General features: G+C 43.4%; 1 protein-coding gene across 3 annotated transcripts; it reads left to right on the top strand.

Moving 5' to 3' along the window:
* The first annotated feature begins 46 nt into the window (after positions 1 to 46).
* SNX5 (sorting nexin 5) lies at positions 47 to 19,313 on the top strand. 3 transcript variants are annotated; one of them, XM_027664593.1, is made up of 13 exons: positions 47 to 180; positions 8,171 to 8,275; positions 8,763 to 8,873; positions 9,454 to 9,575; positions 9,897 to 10,020; positions 13,422 to 13,517; positions 14,363 to 14,468; positions 14,547 to 14,622; positions 15,451 to 15,490; positions 15,585 to 15,671; positions 16,748 to 16,907; positions 17,661 to 17,746; positions 18,751 to 19,313. In XM_027664593.1, the coding sequence occupies exons 1-13, from the start codon at positions 148 to 150 to the stop codon at positions 18,796 to 18,798; spliced, it is 1,194 nt and encodes a 397-aa protein (XP_027520394.1). In that variant the 5' UTR covers positions 47 to 147; the 3' UTR covers positions 18,799 to 19,313. The 3 variants fall into 3 exon arrangements, with proteins under 3 accessions (XP_027520394.1, XP_027520396.1, XP_027520395.1); XM_027664595.1 differs by lacking the exon at positions 47 to 180 and adding an exon at positions 1,042 to 1,062; XM_027664594.1 differs by lacking the exon at positions 47 to 180 and adding an exon at positions 1,792 to 1,891.
* Positions 19,314 to 19,582: the final 269 nt, after the last annotated feature.

Genomic DNA, 19,582 nt, shown 5'->3' with positions numbered 1-19,582 from the left:
AGCAGCACCCTGCCCTCACCCCAGATGGCGGCCGCCCCGCGGGGGGTGTGGCGGCGGCGGCGGGAGGCGGTGGCGGCTCCGCCTCGGGGTATATGACGAAGCGGCGGCGGGGAGGAGGACGGGCAGTGCTTGTTCGTGATCGGAGACATGGCTCTGCACGGCGGGGACGCGCAGGACAAGGTAGGCGGCCCGGCTGGGGCAGGCGGCGGGGGCGCAGCCGGGCTGGCCCCGCGGGGTGAGAGGGAGCTCCCCGCTCCCTTTGCCCCCGACAGCGCTGGGACAGTGACAGGTTTTTATTTCTGCTCCGTTTAGAGTTTGTTTTTTAAATATTAGTTACCTTAGTCGCACTAAGCTCTCCTGAGGGCAGGTGGTCAGGGTGCCCCGGGTGAACGTGGGGTGTAGCTCCTGCAGGAAGAGGCCCAGGGGAGATAAGGGGGTGGGGCAGGCTTAAAGCCGGAGTGGGAAGGAGGAGGATGGAGGGAAGGGTTGTGCAGCTGCCGTGAGGCGGTGCGGGCTGCACTCCTGGGCTGTGGCAGGAGCAGGATGACAGCCAGGGCCCTGGAGCTGCAGGAACGGGGCCTGGCAAGGAATACAGGAGCAGGACCTGCTCATGAGGACCTGTCTCTGGGCACTAGCGGCGAAGTGCTGTAGGCAATTGTGCTGCCGAGGGTTCAACTTGCTCTTTCTCAATGGGTCAGCTACCTAGTGTGTCTGTGACCAGCCTTCCTGGTTATGTGCTCTAGGTCAGCTGTCACATCAGCTGCGGTGCCTCTTTCCCTTGGCTGTCACATCAGCAACTTAGTTTTCCTTTCTGTGTAGTAGTGTTCGAACCTTTAAGTGCCAAGGAGCCTTTAAAGCAGTGTGGGGTGTTACCTAATGTTCTAAGACTCTCAGCTTCTCAGAGGAAATACAAGTTAAATGCTAAAACAGAAACTTTGTGAATTAATGTGTATGTAATGTAGACAGTGATTGAAATTATTTCTCCTACTGGACAAGCTACCTGGCTTAATCTACCTAAACTACCTGATTTAATAACTATCCTCAACACACCTTGAATAGAAGGTAAGGCAGCCCTGTAACAGTCAGTGAATTGCCTATTTGCCTTTCATGTTGTTGTATCTTAATGTAGTTTTGCATTGTGATTAAGCTTAATTCACTTTCAGGAAGATGACTTTGTTTCAGACTGTTAGGTGTGCTTAAGTCTCTTCGGTCTGTGTTTTCTCCAGCTTGTTGGAACATATATATTAGCTGACTTGAGGGTTAGAAATACACCAGGCTTGTTTATCAGTTTAGTAACTTCCTATAGATACTTTCTTTTCACGTCTTTCCCTTCCATATGAATCTCACTTTGAAACAATCCTGACACAGTAGAACAGGCAAAAGTTTATAGAGCAAGTATTTTCTAGTAGTTTGCTGTGAGCTGGCCAGTGCTTTAACTGTTTTCTGCTGCATGTGAAACTATTTGTATTAAAATGTCTGCACTTTGAGAATAGTGAGTGTGAGTCTTTATAGTCTTGTAAGATCTGCAGGTGATGGGGTGGAGGGGAAGGTCAAATATCAACTCTCTTGCAGCAACTGGTAACTTTTGAGTGTTTATGTGCCTTTTTAACTTAGCAGGCAGGAATATTGGGGGAGGGGAAAATGTTCCCATGGTGAGGGTTGGAGTAGCTTTAAACTCTGATGTTCAATGAACATATATTAACTAGTTTCTTTCAGGTTTTAGGGCTGTCTTGGGATTCTAGCAGCACGGGGGAGGATAGAAATACTCCTGTCCTGTCTGTTCCTGTTCAGGTAAAGAAACAGGAACAGGGAACTGGTATGTGGCCAGTAGATAAAGCCTGTGCCTGTAAAGAAAGCTTCGTTAGGTATTAACCTTGAATAGGAACCACTGGTAAGTATAAACTAAAAACTGACCCTGAGGTGGCAAAGCAGCAGAGGATCAGGATATGTAGGAAGAGAAAGGCAGGGTAGGATAAGGGTGATTGGAAGTGCGGTGGGAAAGAAGGTGTAATCTGTCATGGGGGAGGAAAAGGCACTTCAGAATGTGAAACAAGTAGTGGGACTGCCAAGATAAGCTTGAGTAAATACCCTGGTATTTCCTAACATTGGTGGCTTGATAGTATTTTAAGGCTTCGGTCTGCAGTTAAAATGTTCTAGATCAAAATACTGAGAGCAAGTATTGTAAGCCCTCCTTCTCAAAGCAGTCAGTGAAGACAAAATGTTGTGTCATAGCCTGAGACTTGCTGTTATAACTCACAAAAATGGTGATTCTCTGTGCTGAACAAATTCTGCTACATAGTCTGAAGGAATAAGGGCATACTAGGTCTTGCCTATGCTTAGCAAAACAACTGCTTCTGCATGCTGCTGGGCCCAAAATCAAATAGGGAAATTAACTGCTAGCAAGGTGAAAGTTACTGGATAAGGATAATGTACTGTCAAAGACATACAGCCTCCGTGAAGCTGGCCCAGCGGTTTGGGCTAATGACACAAGTTCAAGTCCGTGGAAGGTGAAGCCAGTGTGGTGAGGCAGTATTTCTGAGGCTCCTGAAGGCCAGCTCTGGCCTCACTGCTGGAGCGCAGCAAAACAATCTTGTGGATGCTGACTGTGGCTTAGGAGTTTGCTGCCTTTGCACCATTTCCATTTTAGTCTAGTGTGCTTTGTGTTACAGATGGCATATGGGCTAAGAGTGCTCAGCCACAGGCCATGCTCTACAGGCACACTACTGCAGCAGGGTGGATTTGGCCTGCATGGCCAAAGCTGTTGCTTGAACCCTCAAGCTGAGGAATCAGTGTGTTGGGTGGAGGTGTCCTACGTGCTGCTGGGTGGATCAGGGTGAGCTAGTAAGGCTTTTGCTTGGAATATGTGGTCCTTGAAGTTTTATTAACATTACTCCCTTTGTGCTCTTCCTTCTGTAAGGAGGTGTATGACCATTTGGTTTCTGTAGAGAGTGAGGCAGGGATCCTGCTGACAGAAGAGCTAAGTGATCAGGCACAGCCTGATTATTGCACAGCCAGAGGCAACAGGTGCTCTGCCTGCAGAGGCTGCCTTCTGCTTACTTGACAAGCATTGTACTTGGTGAGGAATGCCATTTCAGTGTGACTAAATTGAACTGTTGTTCCCCATTTATTGGTGCTTTAAGCAAAATAATGAAAACCTTTCTGTTACTGGAGTTCTGCAGTCCAAAGTCACAATGTGGAAAAGCATTTTTTATAGCATAAGTAGCAACATGAAGACTGGTTCAATTTTTCCTGGCTGTTTGCAACCCAGACTACTTCAGGACTGTTCAGCTCAATGTCAGAGATAAGAGCAAGCCTGTCATGAAGGCTGCAAAATCAAAACTTCACATACACTGTGAAGTGTTGTGTTGGCTCTTTACACTGCATGTGTGCAGATGTCTTTTTAGTATCTTGACTGAAAGGAAACTTGAGGTACGTGTGCTGAATATGACTGAAATGTAGTTCCAGCAACTGATGCTGCTAATATCTGCTGGCCAGATACTCTGCAAGTCTGCTGGTTAACTCCTGCGTGTTGAAAAAGGCCCTCTGGAACTGATTGCTCTGTATAAACTGCCAGAAAACATCATGATCTCTTAGTGCTCTCTGGAGAGCACTTAAACTCGATTAATTAAAAAGACTGTTCTGTAAAAAGTAATGAATTCTGGGTAGTGGCAGATGTAATTACTACTGAAGTCTTGTTTGTGGGCTATTGCTTGAATGATAGCAGGAGGTGATCAGTAAGGGGAGAGGGTTTTTGTAAGCTATCTGACAAGCAGAAAGCTCTGACGTGGGAGCCCTTGTGGAAGGGTTCCTTGCTCTTTCCAAGAGCCTGGCTATGTGGAAAATCCCTGGGTTCACCTGTCTTTGAGAACAAACACATATTCTTATTTCACTAACAGTCAGATGTTGTACACAGTTGCTTGCAGCGGCAGATTCTTTTGTTAGAATGCAGAAGTAACATCGAGTCATCCAGAGCTAAAACTGCATCCATGCTAAAACTGCAAAGGGTGTAATTTGAAAAGCAGCAGTTCAGGCCACTCAACAGAACTAAGTGGCTTCAGTGGCTGAGGGCATTTCCTTCCAGGGATGCCTGCAGGCATCAAGATGTGTTTGCATTTGGGTGAGGCCTGATCAGAAACTAAATGTCTGTCAAGTAGAAACCTGGGTAGCTGATGATCCTCTCTGAGTTGTACTTAAATGATGCAAGTCTTTTTTGTTTGGTTGGTTTTGGGGGGTTGTTTGTTTTTTGGTTGGGTTTTTGTGTGGTTTTATTTGTTTGGGCGTTGGGTTTTTTTGTTTTGTTTTGTTTCCCCCTCCCTAGCATCTCTAACCAATAGAAAAAAAGTAAGTGCTTTAAAACTCTCTCTGGATTGGGCAAGTAATGCTCTCTGCTGTTTCCTGGACTTCTAGATCACATGTTGATCCCTATGTCCTAATTAGTACCATAATATCTAGATTTAGTCTTCTGGTCCTGAAACCTAGAAATGTTAATAATCAGTATGGTGACTGTATGTTCTTCTGGAGGGCTCTGCTTGATGTCTTGTTTTAATTTCCAGGTTAGACAGTTGTGGTGGACAGTATCTGTACTGAACATGGAAAGTTTTTCTTGAATCCTCAAGAAAGCCCAGGGATCCTGAAACAGGTTGCTAACAAGACTGAGCCTAGTAGTGGGAGATGTTGACTTCTGTAGTCACTACAAACCAGAAGTGGTTTCTGAGAAAGCGAAATGAAAGTGGGAATACTGTGCTGGGTTTGGGTGAATGTTTGTTTGCAGTCCAGCACAGCTGTTTCCCCTCTGTGTGTTCTCTGTACCTCTTTGGTCATGTGCTGCAAGTAAGGAATAACCCCTTCCCAGTTGCTGAGCTTGGATTATAATTATAGCCCCCAGAGAGTGTGAAGTGACAGACTGGTTTCTGGTAGCTGGGGTGAGGAAACTTCAGTTCTCTTGCCCACTGCCTGGAGTGCAGGGAGGAAGCAGTGACGTCCTACAGTGACGCCTCTGGATACAAAGGACCTGCCAAACATGGTAGGCTAGAGAGCTAAGGTGGAGTGATATCCTGTAAAGGCCTTGTGGTAAAAAAACAAGCCTGGGGCCTGTAGATGACAGTTTAATTCTCTGCATAGCCTTCACGTGACCATAAGCAAATTGGTTCTCATTCCTACTGGTAGGATGGGTGTAGGATAGATGATGGCAGGAAAGGTCCTGAATGCAAAGCTGTTAATGCTGCAGAAGTTGATGTTTACATTGATCAAGGGTTGGTGTGGAACATCTGCTTTAGGTGCTCACTGAGTTAGAGCTGTGGTGACAGGAGAGTGGCCTCTTGCTTTCTGTTCAGTGCAGAAGTGCTACTCCAGCACTTTTTGTAGGGAAACAAGCACTTACTCCTCCTGAAGTCAGGCAGTGTGAACGGTTCCTTTGTAGTCTGAGCCTTTCTGCCGTGATTGTGTAATCCTAAAGGTCTCTGGCCTGGAATTAGGAGCTCACAGGACCTTCACAGGACTAGAGTAGACCAGTGGTCTTATGATCCTCAACTTCACATAGCTCCGGGTTATTTACTGAAGACCAACTCCTGAAGGGTAGAGGTCAATAATCCTGTACCATCTTCATATATTTCAGACTGCAGTGGCCTTTAAGCCTGGGTTGTGTACATTTACTGCAGATGTTTAAGGCAGTAGAAGTACAAGATTTTTTTAGCAAGTGGCTTCATGCTGTTCTGAGGGGCAGAATCCCACCAATGTATATAGGGGTGTTCTTGACCCTTGTCCTGTATTTGAGCTGGTCTCTCACTTTGGGCCCCATGTGTAGTACATATTGCTCTGGAGTGCATAGCTGAACACTGCTGCTGACTCCCAGTTGATTCTGTGTAAATAAGGCCCTGCTGTGAGCTTAAACTCACCTGAAGTATTATTCCTGGGAATTGTTGAAGCTGCAGATTATGTGTTCTTGGCCCATTGTCTCTGCAGCTTGTGCAGAATGATGGGGAGACATGCCCATGACATGTGAGCTGCTTTAATCTGACAAAGCAGTACCACCTTGTGTCCATACCTGTCCATCTCTTGTGTAGGCAACTACTAGGCATGGAAGGGTGTGCAGACAGCATCTAATCACAGGTTGCCTTCTCCACAAGACAATAAGAAAGCTTGCAAATTCAGGACTGGCTGATTTATGTAATCCTTTCCTTAGTTTAACTGAGAGGAAACCGTTTCCTTTGGCTTATAATACTTTCCAAACTCAGCAGTTCATATTGTTAGCGCTGCTGATCCTATTCGGACACTAAAGATAAGTAAGCAGAATGTAAAACACTGAGATCTGTATGTCGCTGCTTTGCCTGCTGGGGTTATCTGGCTGGGAAACACTGACCAGCTTGCCTTTCATTCATTTGGCAACACACAGTGAACTGTGCTCCCAGTGAAATTAATGCCTGACTACCTGTCTTTCTTGTAGTGCTTTAACGGGGTGGCTTCTGCCCAAACCAGTGTGCTGTTTGGCCTGTGCCTTTCTAGAAAGTTTTAGAATTGCATGCCTGTATGGGAACATAATAGTCCGTCACACGGTGTGACTGTACTGTTGGAATCCCTGTAGAGTTTGGAGTCCCACCATGTCCATTTGGATGTGAGCAGTGCTTGGGACTGCTAGGAACTGTGTTCCAGGGCATGTTCTGTAAGCATGCTTCTTGCCAAGACAGTACCCAGGATGGGCTAAAAGTCTCCTGTCCTACAGAAGTCAGAATGGAAATGTGCTGCATACAAAGTCATTCCATAGTCACAAGGTTTAAGAGGTTTATCTCATCTAATTCTGGCTAACAGTGGGGATGCAACAGATAAGTCTTTCTAATGTGGCTGAGCGGATGAGGGTACAGTGACTGGGATATCCCTCATTTACACATGGCAGTCTGATCATAGAGAGTAGCAGTAACCATCGGGGCAGGCTGGATAGAGGCAAATGCATGCTGGCCTAGCAGCTGTGTCCTCTGCAGGCAGCCAGAGAGAATTGTTATCTACCAGATCTGGGCTGCAGATGGCCAGCCTAGGCGGGGAGGGAGTTTCCAGAGCCTTTTGGAAGCAAAGCTTTACCTTATAAAGGGCAACCTATCAACAGTTCTTAGCAGCTTTACAGAGGCTTAAGGCAACATTCAAGCAATCTGTGATATGACAGGATTGCTCAGATGCTGTCTGCCATTTGTTTGTGGGCTTTGGTGTTGTGTGCACTAGTGTGCTGCAGAGTGGTGCAACAACATCAGTCATGGTCCAGTTCTCCAGCTTGCTTTTCTGGGAAGGCCCTCAGAATTGTCTCCAAAGGATAACCTCAGGATTTATCCTGACTCTGACAGGCACTCTTCAGCAAGCTTCCTGTGTTGTGACCTTGATCTCTGGTTGTTTCTCCCTTATGCAGAAAACAAGAATGATTTGTTAGGCTGCAGCCTTTAAGGGAGGGCCTCTTAGAAGACAGGCTTCATATGTAAGCTAGAGGATCCTCAACTGAAAAGGCTATTCCACTGCTCTGGAAGTTTCAGTATAATTGAAATTATGTTCTGGGTCTAGGCTGTTGGAATGAAGAAATAAACCCCCAAAGGAAGATGCTGGCTCAGTTTAAGGCCTGTTCGAAGCACTGGGAAGGCAAGTCAGATCTTTATTGAACCAGGTGGGCTCTGAGGTCTCCTGTAAATGGTGCCTCACATGGCAGGCTCAGAAACCTCAATAGCTCTCTGATTTAAGGGTGAGGAAAGAGATCATAAGGCTACACTCTTAAGAGCTAATTTTCTACAATCCTGTGGAGGCACAGGATAATGAAGAGAACTATTAGGGTTGTTGCTGTCTTTTGAATGACATAATAGGCTTTGGCTTGGTGGGCTCCAAGTAAACAAGTTGGAGAAGTACTGGAAGGAGGATGTTGTTTTCAAGAAGAGACTTCCCAAATACCTCTAGTGTGAACTCCAATAATCATTTCTTCAGACTTAAGGTGAACAAGCCCTTTTCTTTCCTGTGCTTGGAAGGGAAGGCTTGTTACAGTGATGTGCAGGTAGTGTCAAGTCTGTCATGCTTGGCCATATGTGCTGTTTCTGAAGGCAGTGGTGTAGTGCAGAGTGGTTCTCATTGACAGCTGATGATCAGTCTAGCTTCATTAAGCCTACCTGATGCTTGACCAAGGCTTATACTGTGAATTCTGTTGCAGCTGAGGTCTGTATCTGTAGACCTGAATATTGATCCTTCTCTCCAAATTGATATCCCTGATGCCCTAAGTGAAAAGGACAGAGTGAAGTTCACTGTGCATACTAAGGTAAGGTCGTGGGGAAAAAGAGGTTATGCAAGTAATATGTGTATTTGCAGTGCACCTACCTGTAAAGATGGCAATGAAGGAAATCTAATTAGATGGAGATTTTCCACTTAAAGGTGGCTTGAAGGTGTATATATAAAACTTCAGATTCCCTAAGACTTGAACGCTCTAAACAGAGACAAGGTTAGCTGATTATTAAGTTGGCTTTGCTAAGGAATCCTAGCTAGACACCAGAAGGCTGTGGATAAGAAAGCAGCTACTGGGAAATATCACAAAATAAACTGCATTAATGCTGTTCCACAACAGTGCCTTTTATCTAACAGTCTGCTTAGTGGTACGGCTCTTTGCTCTCGAATGAGTGCCAACTCAGCTAAAAGGAATTGGGCAAGGCTCTTACTAGGCAGAATAGCTTCCTTTTGGAAATGGACAGAGCTGTTTCTAAAAGCACTGATTTACAAAACAGTAGGGGCTTGTCTATCTTCTCTTCCAGACTATACTGCCAGCTTTTCAAAGCCCTGAGTTTTCAGTTACACGGCAGCATGAAGACTTTGTGTGGTTGCATGATACGCTCACTGAAACTGAAGAGTATGCAGGTCTCATTGTAAGTACTTCCTAAAAAATGTAATTCTAACTGAAAAACTATAGCAATCTAAAGTGCATACTAGTAAAGGTGTGAAATATGTTTTATCAATGCTAGTAGTGTGTCATGGCCTGGGTATTCCCTATGCTTCCTGTTGCCTTAATTCCCAAACAACTTGAGTGGTGTGGCATTTATGTTAACTTTGCATATAGCTTGGAGCAGCAAAAAAGACTTGATGCTCCAAGAGTCCCTGGCTCCATGGTGGTATTAATATCTGCCTGAAGATGACAGTGAAATAATCTATTAAATATGATCTGTCCTTCCTATCATGATTCTTTAGGAGGCCATGTGGGCCACAGAAGATGGCTATGGGGTGGATTATAGAGGCTGTTCTTCTGGGTTGGTTTCCCTCCTGGGGCAGGGATAGCACAGAACTGGGAGGGGCAAACAGGCTGTCAACACGCTCTAGAATTCCTGGTTCATGCGCTCTTTACCACACTTTTCCATGATGAGGCAAAAGAACCTCCTTCCAGAGAAGGCTAGAAGTAATTTTGGAAAACTGTATTTGCTAGTATCTATCACTAACCATTTCCTTGGCTAGATACCTCCAGCACCTTCAAAGCCTGACTTTGATGGTCCCAGAGAGAAGATGCAGAAGCTAGGAGAAGGAGAAGTGTCTATGACAAAAGAAGAATTTGCCAAAATGAAGCAAGAACTAGAAGCGTAAGTAAAATGACTCTACTGCCAAAAGCTGCACTTAGAGAAGCCTCCTAGGAGAGCGACTTTATTTTATTTGGTAATAACTGATCTTGAGTGTGACTGATTTGAAGAGTGTCTTGAAAATCCTGGAGCTGAGGACCTGACAAAAGTTTCTTTCAAACTAGAAAACTTCCTGGCTAAAGAGATTGAAAATAGCTTCACTATCACTAGCTAGCTATTTCAGAAGCCTGCTGTCAAATATTTTCACTGGATAACTTAAAGTAATTCTTTGTATATTGAAGAAGGCAGTACAAGAGAGGATCTCAATCTGTTCTTTCCTTTCAGTGAATACCTTGCTGTCTTCAAGAAGACTGTATCGTCACATGAAATTTTCCTTCAGCGGATTTCTTCTCATCCTGTGCTCAGCAAAGATCGCAATTTTCATGTTTTCCTGGAGTATGACCAGGATGTAAGACTTCTTTATTTTTTCCTCTCTGCTTTCCAAGTGAGAAAAATTGTTAGGAGTGCTGTTGGTTTTTTCTGGGCACGGTCAGAATGTTTTGTGAAACTATATGCAGCATCAACAAGTAGATATTGTAAGATATCTACTTCTGTGAGATGAAAGGATGAAAGCCTGACCTTTAGACTTTTTTCTGTTATAAATCTCAGTGTTTATAAATCCTTGTCAAATTGGTTAGGAAGCCAACTTTGCATGCCTTTATCTTGGGAACAACCAGCAGGTTCAGGTGTACCTGTGCTGTGCTGCATAGTCCTAAAACTGAAGAATGGAGGTATATTAAAGTTAGTCCTGACATCTGTTTTATCACACCTAATTATGAGTGCTGGATGCTGATCCAAGATGTATGTCCTGGTTTTGGCTAGGACAAAAAAGGACTAATCCAAGCTGTCTTCCCTAACACATTTCTCATATGCACCACAAGGACTTTATCTCTTGATACAGTACATAGCAGTTCTGATTGGGCAGAGCCAGCTCGACCGGTAGAGCCTCAGGTGCTAACTAACCAGGTGACCCCTGCTAAATGTAGTCCTAATTTTCTTGTGGTAGCAGTGAGGGAGAGCAAGAAAGGGGCTGGGCTGGGGGAGGTTCCATGTGGGGCACCTAGGTTGTATTCCATACCACCCACATCATTACTGGGGGGTGAAAGTGTAAAGGATTCTCGCTTCTGTGAAAAAAGGGGGCATTCGCTTGCGGCTGGTAGCAAAAAGGGCCATGTGGAGGGTCCATGGCCATTTTCATCTGTCTTGGGCCTCGCAGGGCCTTGGTCAGTGAACATCTTGTTTGTATGTAAATTACCCTCTTTTTGCATACCTTTTGTTATTAACATTGTAATGATGATCTTGGTGATCATCAGAAATTGACCTGAAGGTGAAAATTTCAGACTGTCATCAGAAGAGGAAGAGAAGCAGGTGACACTTGCTGAGGAGGCCCCACCATATAATCAGCTACCCAAAAATGAAAAGTGACATGCTCTCTTCACTGATGGTTCCTGCCGTATTGTAGGGACAAATTGAAAATGGAAAGCTACCATATGGAGTCCTATGCAGTGAGTTGCAGAAGCTATCAAGGGACACGGTGGATCGAGTCAGGTTGCAGAGCTGAAAGGCGTCCAGCTAGCTTTAGATATCGCTGAAGGAGAGAAATGGCCAACACTCTACACTGACTCATGGATGGTAGCAAATGCTCTCGGGGAATGGCTAGACCAATGGAAAAAGACCAATTGGCAGAACAGAGGTAAATCCATCTGGGCTGCTGAATTGCGACAAGACTTTGCTGCCTGGGTAGCGAAGTTGACTGTGAAAGTCCATCACATAGATGCACATATACCTGAGAGTCAGGTTGCTGAGGAGCATTGCAATAATGGTCAGGTAGATCAAGCTGCCAAGATTAAAGTGTCTCAGGTAGATCTGGACTAGCAACATGAGGGTGAATTATTTCTGGTGCAGTGGACCTGTGTTGCCTCAGGTCATCAAGGGAGAGATGCAGCATACAGATGTGCTCATGATTGAGGGGTGGACTTAACCATGGACGCTACCTCCTAGGTTATCCATACCTGTGAAACATGTGCTGCCATCAAGCGGGTCAAGCCCCTGTGGTATGGGGGACAATGGTTGAAATATAAATATGGGAAGGCCTGGCAGATCAATTACATTACTCTCCCGCAAACCTGCCAAGGCAAGTGCTATGTTCTTACAATGGTGGAAACAGCCACTGGATTGTTGGAGACTGACCCTGTGCCTTACACCACTGCCTGTAACACCATCTCCAGCCTTGAAAAGCAAGTCCTGTGGCAGCATGGCACCCCGGAAAGAATATAGTCAGACAATGGGACTCATTTCAAAAACAGCCTCATAGATACTTGGGACAGAGAACATGATATTGAGTGGGTATATCATATTCCCTATCATACACTAGCCTCTGGGAAAGTTGAAGGGTACAGTGGACTGTTAAAAACCACATTGAAAGCGATGGGTGGTAGAACCTTCAAACATTGGGATCTACATTTAGCAGGGGCCACCTGGTTAGTTAGCACCTGAGGCTCCACCGGTCAAGCTGGCTCTGCCCAATCAGAACTGCTGTGTACTGTATCAAGAGATAAAGTCCTTGTGGTGCATATGAGAAATGTGTTAGGGAAGACAGCTTGGATTAGTCCTGCCTCAAGCAAGGGCTTGTATTTGCTCAAGGACTTGGATGCACTTGGTGGATAATGCGGAGAGACAGGGAAACACTATGTGTACCTCAAGGGGATTTGATTTTTGTGGAAGAACCACCTGTAATGTTGAATTGTATATGTTATATTGGTTACTGAATAACAGTGCCACTGTGTGCCATTACCTACCATGGACAATGAGGATGGACTGCCCCCAGTACACCAGTTGGGAGCTCATGATGCAGCTTACAACCAGATGACAACACACCAGCTCTCCTGACCTGGAAGACAAATAGGATAGATAGAACCCACAGTCATGGACTAAATGAACTCAACAGACATTTTGTGGGGATGGCCATTGACTATGGGAATAATATTTGTGCTTGACTATGTTTATATATATGTATGTAGTTGGAAGGTGTCAGATCTGGGCATGACATAGATGTATAGAATAAGGGGTGGATAATGTCCTGGTTTACACTAGGACAGAGTTAATTTTCTTGTGGTAGCAGTGGGGAAGAGCAGGGAAGGGGCTGGGCTGGGGGAGGCCTGCATGGGGCACCTAGGTTGTATTCTATACCACCCATATCATTGCTGGGGGGTGAAAGTAAGGGATTCTCACTTTTGTGGAAAAAGGGGCATTGGCTTGGGGTTGGTAGAAAAAGGGGGCCGTGTGGAGGGTCTGTGACCATTTCTGTCTGTCTTGGGCCATGCGGAGCCTCAGTCAGGGGGCATCTTGTTTGTATATAAATCTTTTTGTGTATCTTTTGTTATTAATATAGTTACTGTTACTATTTGTTATTTCACTGCTGCTTTTCAAGTAAATTTGTCCTATCTCAACTCAAAAAATCTCTGGTTTTTATCTCCCTCTCACCAGGAGAGGTATTGGGGGGCAGAAAAGGAGCAACTTGACTGGGATTTAATTTTCTAGCTGGTTTTTAAAACCAGCACAGTATGTAAGGAGGAACCGAGCTGTTTTTGGGAATGAGAACAAATCTGTGGCACAGGATAATTGAACTTCTTCTAGCCAATCTGTTTGTTACCTGTTACATTCGTTATGCTGTTACTGTGGAGGACTTGGAAATCAATCTGCTCTGATATATACTAAGTGTAAATGATGTTATTACATTTCAAGAGTCAAAATAGTCACTTTTTCACCACTGGGGATGACTTTAAAGATGTTTTTGCCTCTCTGTTGCAGCTGAGTGTTCGGAGGAAAAACACTAAAGAGATGTTTGGTGGCTTTTTAAAAAGTGTAGTAAAGAGTGCTGATGAGGTCCTTTTCTCTGGAGTCAAGGTAAGGTTGTTGGTTAACCTCTTCCAGTCTTGATTGTTTTGTGCTTTCTGCTCCAGGGAAGTTACTCGTGTCTGCTTCAGGCTTGATGCGCATGAGGCTCAGTTACTAATGTCAGCCTGCCCTGTTACTGCTGTCCTAGCCTGTATTAATTTTGACTTCTGTAAAAATAGGACATTAGAGCTACAGGCTGTTAAATTTCAGTGTATACTTCAGGTTTCTGGTGGATGCAAAAGAGTTGCCTTAACACTTGATTCAGGTGGGGAGGAAGGAATTACACCTTCAGCAAACATGCTTGTGGCTTTTGTCTGCTTTGGAGCTCTGAATTGGTTTCTGCTTGCACTAGACAAGATCAAATACTAAAAACTGGTCCAGGTTCAGCTTATTCTGTCACATTGCCATGGTAGCTCTTCCCGATAGGCTTGCTGTCCTAAACACAATGTCACGAAATGTTACAATATGTATCATATTTGATGTGGATGTGAAGCAAGCTTGTAAACTGTTTACTCCTGAGCTGCTGTGTTGCAGCAGGCCTAGGAAATAAAATTCCAACTGTTGGTAGCCCTGAGGGCTGTCTGATAGTAACTTACTGGTTGCTTCAGACAGTCTGCATCAGTGAATACTTGAGTGTCAACTTCATTTTCACCACACAGTGTAAAAGAAACTTGCCAAATGGCTTGGTGTGTTAAACCCTTTTCTCAGGATCTTACCTTGAACTCAGTTTTTCAATAGCCATTTGGTGGGCCTATGCTCAGGTCCAGGCTATGGTTGTTTCTTTGGCCCTTCCCAAAATAGGGAAGAGTTTGTATTCTGCAGGAACTAACTTAACAGGTCATACTCTTTTTCAGGAAGTAGAAGATTTTTTTGAGCAAGAGAAGACTTTTCTTGTGAACTACTACAACAGAATCAAGGACGCATGTGCAAAAGCAGATAAGATGACAAGATCTCATAAAAGTGAATTTTTTCAAAGATCTTTGAGAAATCATGCAGTTTTGCTGATTTCAGCCTGAAAACCTTGTCTTGTTCTTGCAGATGTTGCAGATGATTATATTTATACTTCAGCTTGCTTGAACAGCCTGGCATTGGAAGAACCTACAGCTATCAAAAAGTAAGTAATTCAAACTGTTCATAAACATATCCTGAGTCTGGGAATACCAAGTTTCTTCCGTAAAATCCAGAGGATTGAGTCATAACTGGTTTGAATTTCTTGAATTGCAGGCAAGCAGCATTAAAACTTTCCTCTAGCACTCCTGGTGTGGCAGACCTAATGTTATCAATTGCAACTTAACTAGTTGATCTCTTGCCAGTTGTGCCCTGGAGCGGAATTGTGCTGGTTGTCAAAGCTTCTTCTTAGCAGAAATTTCCTTCCATTTTTTCAGGTCATAAACTCCCAGAGACTATTGGAGAAAGGGTTTATGCATGTGTGTTCTGATGTGCTGTTAAATATAACCACAGCTTACACTAAGTCTGTACTATCTTCTAGACCTTTGCAGTTCCAGCATAGTAGGGATATTTTTAAGCTGTAGAAACCTAGTTACCTTTTCTGAGGTGAATTCCACCTTTCAACTTTGCCGTCAATTTACCAAGACCTTGTTTAAAACAGAGCGTATAGCTGAAGAAACAAGCTGGTTCATCTCTCTTGGAGGATAGCAGCAAGGAAATTCTCCACAAGACCTTTATGCTCTGAAGATTAGCATTGTTACTTTAAATGATGTCTAGCTGCTCAGCTGTTAGGCTGGAATCCAGCACATTGAACCTTTTGTCCAGGTCTTTGCCTAGACCTAAATTCTTTTCAAACACTTGTCTGGATCTGTATGCAGGAGAAAACTCCAGCCTTCAGCTTTTTGGTCTCCTGACAATTGATCCTGGTATTTTTCAGACTAAGAAGTATCTAAGCCTTACTTATGCTTTTTTTTTTTTCCCTTCCCCCACTTAGGTACTTGTTGAAAGTTGCAGAGCTCTTTGAGAAACTCAGGGTAAGGAAAACTTTGGCAGGGGGTGGGGTAGGGGGAAAGAATATGTATGTTGCTGTTACCTGTTCCATACCAACTATTTTTATTTCTTCTGCAGAAGGTAGAGAGCAGAGTTTCATCTGATGAAGACTTAAAGCTTTCTGAACTATTGAGATACTACATGCTCAATATAGAAGCTGCTAAGGTGAGAACAGTTTTCTTTTTGAAGCTGTTTTGTTATAGGCATCATGACTCACGCATGATATTCTATGTGCTTTAAGAAGACAGGAAGACGAGCCATTGTTTTGCCTAAGAAACCTGACACTCTTGAACCACAGCAGAATATAGAAACTATATATTATCTGGAGTCCAACCACTTACAGGAGATCTTGGCCCAGTTTTTGTAGTGGAAGAACTCTTAAATTTCTGTAAGTTAGAGCAAACTGAATTTAAGTCTGCAGCAGCGTTCTTTCCCATCCCCTGCCTGAATACTCATGGTCTTGTCATGAAATCAGTGATGACTAATTAGTACTTGGGATGTGCTTCAGGATTTTTAAAGTACCTTAGCACAAATATGCTGTAACATGTGAAGGCTGTTGGAACCTGGACTTCCAAGAGCGCTTTGGTAGATTGATTAACTGCAAAAGCCTTGCCAGCAACTCTTTTCTAATCAGTACTTCATTTGACATGGGGGTGTCTATGCTGAAAAAAGTTATCCAGGTATAACTTATTGGGCTTCTTCATCTAGTGTCTTACCTTTAATGTCAGAAATCCTAGAACATTCACTACAGGCTCCCACCGTGTGGTGTATTGTTATTTAGATATCAAGACTACACTGCTGCTAGATTAGAAAGGAATTGACTCAGACCTGTACTACATCTCATGTCTAGGTTAGTATAGTGCTTCAGTCAAACTGTCAGATCTCCAACAAATTAAATGTCTACCGGAAGTAGACTGAGGGAATTCAGAAAATGCTGTTCCTCCTTAGTGGGGTAACTCACCTTGTAGCAAGATAAACTACTTTAAGGGAAAAAACTATGCCTACAGTAGCCATCAGAATTCCTTGACTAAGGCATAAGTGGCTGTCCTGAAAATTTAGCACTACACTGGTGAAAGGCACCTATTGCTATGCCAAGAGTGTGGCAGGCTGTAATAACTTATTGAAGGAAGCAGAATCTCGTGCTGAAAGAAATGAAACCTCTTGCCGCTAAGGTAGTTGTAACCTTAGTTTGGGAAGTATTCCTCTTAAGGCTTTGGTGTGCTATTTCTGTCTACATTCAGGATCTTCTGTACAGACGAACAAGGGCTCTTGTTGACTATGAAAACTCGAACAAAGCTCTAGATAAAGCCAGACTAAAGAGCAAGGATGTCGGGCTGGCCGAGGCACATCAACAGGATTGTTGTCAGAAGTTTGAAAGGATTTCAGAATCTGCAAAACAAGGTAAAACAGGCGTTGCTGTATTTACGCTTAAAAGGAGATCTTAGTGCAGTCTGGGTCTCCATCTGACCTTCAACTGCTGCAGGCTTCTGAACACTCTCCTGAAACAAGTAGTACCTTGCAGGGCAGTATAGATGCCTGTAAAACTAAAACAGCTAAACATTTTTTAAAACCATTCTCTTTAGCAGAGCAGTGTCAGTACTAGACCAGCCTTATTTATAAGCCCCTAGTATTTGCTTTCTAGGTTGAACTCCTGATCTCGGCCTCCACCTGAAGGTAACTACTCAGGCTTCTAATTGTCTCAGTCAGAACTGTGCAAACAGGCTTTTGCTCTGTTCCAGTATAACTGACTTATACAGAGTTTCAAACATTGGTTCTTCGCAGAAGAATATATATATATATGGACAATGTAAAGCAGAGGAAGCGTGCTTTCATGGCACACATACTCTTCCTTCAGTGTATTTGGCTTTTAAATGCTCTGTGTTCTCACAGAGCTTGTGTGGCTTATTACTGTTTTACTCCAGTTGTCTTCCTGCAAAGCTTTTCTCTCTTAGGCTGCCTGTTTCCTCACCAAGATGTTGGTGTCATGTGATGAATGAATCTCTGTCTAGAAAACAGCAGGACTAACTCTTGAACCTCTTTTTTCTTTTGTCAAATACTGTAACTAGAGCTGCATAACAGAACTCATGAAACATAAGGGGCATTACTGAAACTTGTCACATTTTGTATATGTCTTACCTATGTTCTTCTCTACAGAACTGATGAGCTTCAAGCAGAAGAGAATAGCAGCATTCCGCAAAAACTTAATTGAAATGGCAGAACTGGAAATAAAACATGCAAAGGTGTGTTCTATTTGGAATTTAACAGGCATAGGTTCAGAGAAGTAAGTACTGCATAACTTGGACGATTTGCTGGGTTCCCTTTAAAGCTAAGAATTGTGAAATAGAACAGCTAGGCTCTTCAGCTGAGATCTTAAGAGGAGAAGCTGTAGGCATAGTGTGTACAAAGTGCATAGAAAGAACAAACGCTGACAGTTTTATCTGTCCCATGCAGAAAGTCTGCATTCAAGCTGTCACTCCTAGGACACTAGCCTACCGCAGTAAGTGAGAAGTCTCAGTTTTGCTGATAGTACACAACAGGTCACCTGACTTCCCATCAGGCAACCTCTGTGGGTTTGACTGTGTCTGGAGGCAGCTGCTGCTTCCAGTGCTCCTGAGCGCTGTGAGAGCACATCCTGTAGCTTGTGATCCAGCTGTCAATCATTCTCACTTTGGCTTGTCACTGAAAGAGGACACTGGCTTTGTAGTAGTCTCTGTTAAGCTTCACTGAGCAGGCTTGAAGGTTGCTGCAGGGACCACAGCTTAATCTAGGAAAGTATATACAAGTTATGGGGTTTGTTAACTTAGTGTAGGGAACAAAGCAGGAAGAGGTAACTGTGCATCCTCAGCTTCTTTTGAAGAACGAAAGTCTAATGTCTCACTCCCTAAGAGTACTGGACTTTACCGCAGGTAGCTACTTCAGTGCTGAACTGGAATGTGACACCAACGACTTGACGTTACTGCTCAGTTTGGCCCACTTTAAAAGCTTACTGCTGCCTCTCACCCCTCTCCTTATCTCAAACTGAGTCATGGTTGAAGGCCTGCAGGAAGAGGTAGATTGCAAACTATCATCTGGTTTTGATTTTTTTACTACTTGAACACTTGTCTTTGCAGTAGAAGATCTTTAGCATTGGCACAGGCTACAGAATCCTGTGATGGACCTGCTATTTTGGAAGCATCTTCATTGTGAAAGGCAGGATTTAAATTATTAATTTTACTCATCTGAAACTAATTCTCTTCCTTTTCAGAATAATGTTTCTCTCCTGCAAAGCTGTATTGACTTGTTCAAGAGCTAAGGCGCCTTATTCTGAAAATGTGACAAAAGCATCAATTGCACTCAATGGCCAGGGGCAACTTATTGACTTGATTTCATTAGCTTAAAATAAATATTGTCACTGAGATTCTGTTTGACTAATACTTAAATATGTTGATAGCAATACATTGACTTTATAAATGAGAGCTGAATTATGTATGAATTGTCTGGATGTAGCTAACATCCTGTTGGCTGATAACTCAAAATGAGTCAAATATAAGAAATTAATTTGCTGTTGACTGACTTCATCTAGCAGAAAAAGTGTACTGTGAACTTTTTTGTTTGTTTGTTTTGGGTCATTATCTGCCTCTTCATGGCCCTGATATATTTGAAACTTGCAAATGGAAGTGACTTAAGTGTAGTAATTTTATAAAGTAAATATCTTAACATTCCACTTCCCAGACAGATTTCTACTACAATATATTTTGAATTTCTATAACTGCATTCACTATTTGTACACTTGGGTAATACAGCAAATAAAGACGTCTGATACAACAAGCTGTTGTTATATGGCAAGAATTTGTGTGGGATCTAAAATGACAAAACAGGCTTCAGACACAGAACTACCGGAAATTGCTCATCCATTGGAGCTCTTCAGATAACTAGAGATAAATATTTGACACAATAGGATTGTTCTTAGAATGAATGTTGACATGAAATGTGTGGACTTCCAGTAATGTTGCTGTTTGAGTGGGTGTCTGTAGCTTTTACTTCCAGTATGCTGCACGTGAGGAAACCAAGCCTTTTAGAAGCACTGATACATATAG

The sequence above is a fragment of the Corapipo altera genome, unplaced genomic scaffold, assembly GCF_003945725.1.
Source record: "Corapipo altera isolate COAL_440 unplaced genomic scaffold, ASM394572v1 76, whole genome shotgun sequence".
Classification (NCBI taxonomy): domain Eukaryota; kingdom Metazoa; phylum Chordata; class Aves; order Passeriformes; family Pipridae; genus Corapipo; species Corapipo altera.
The sequence above is the reverse complement of the archived record's forward strand: the minus strand, read 5'-3'. Positions and strand labels throughout refer to the sequence as shown.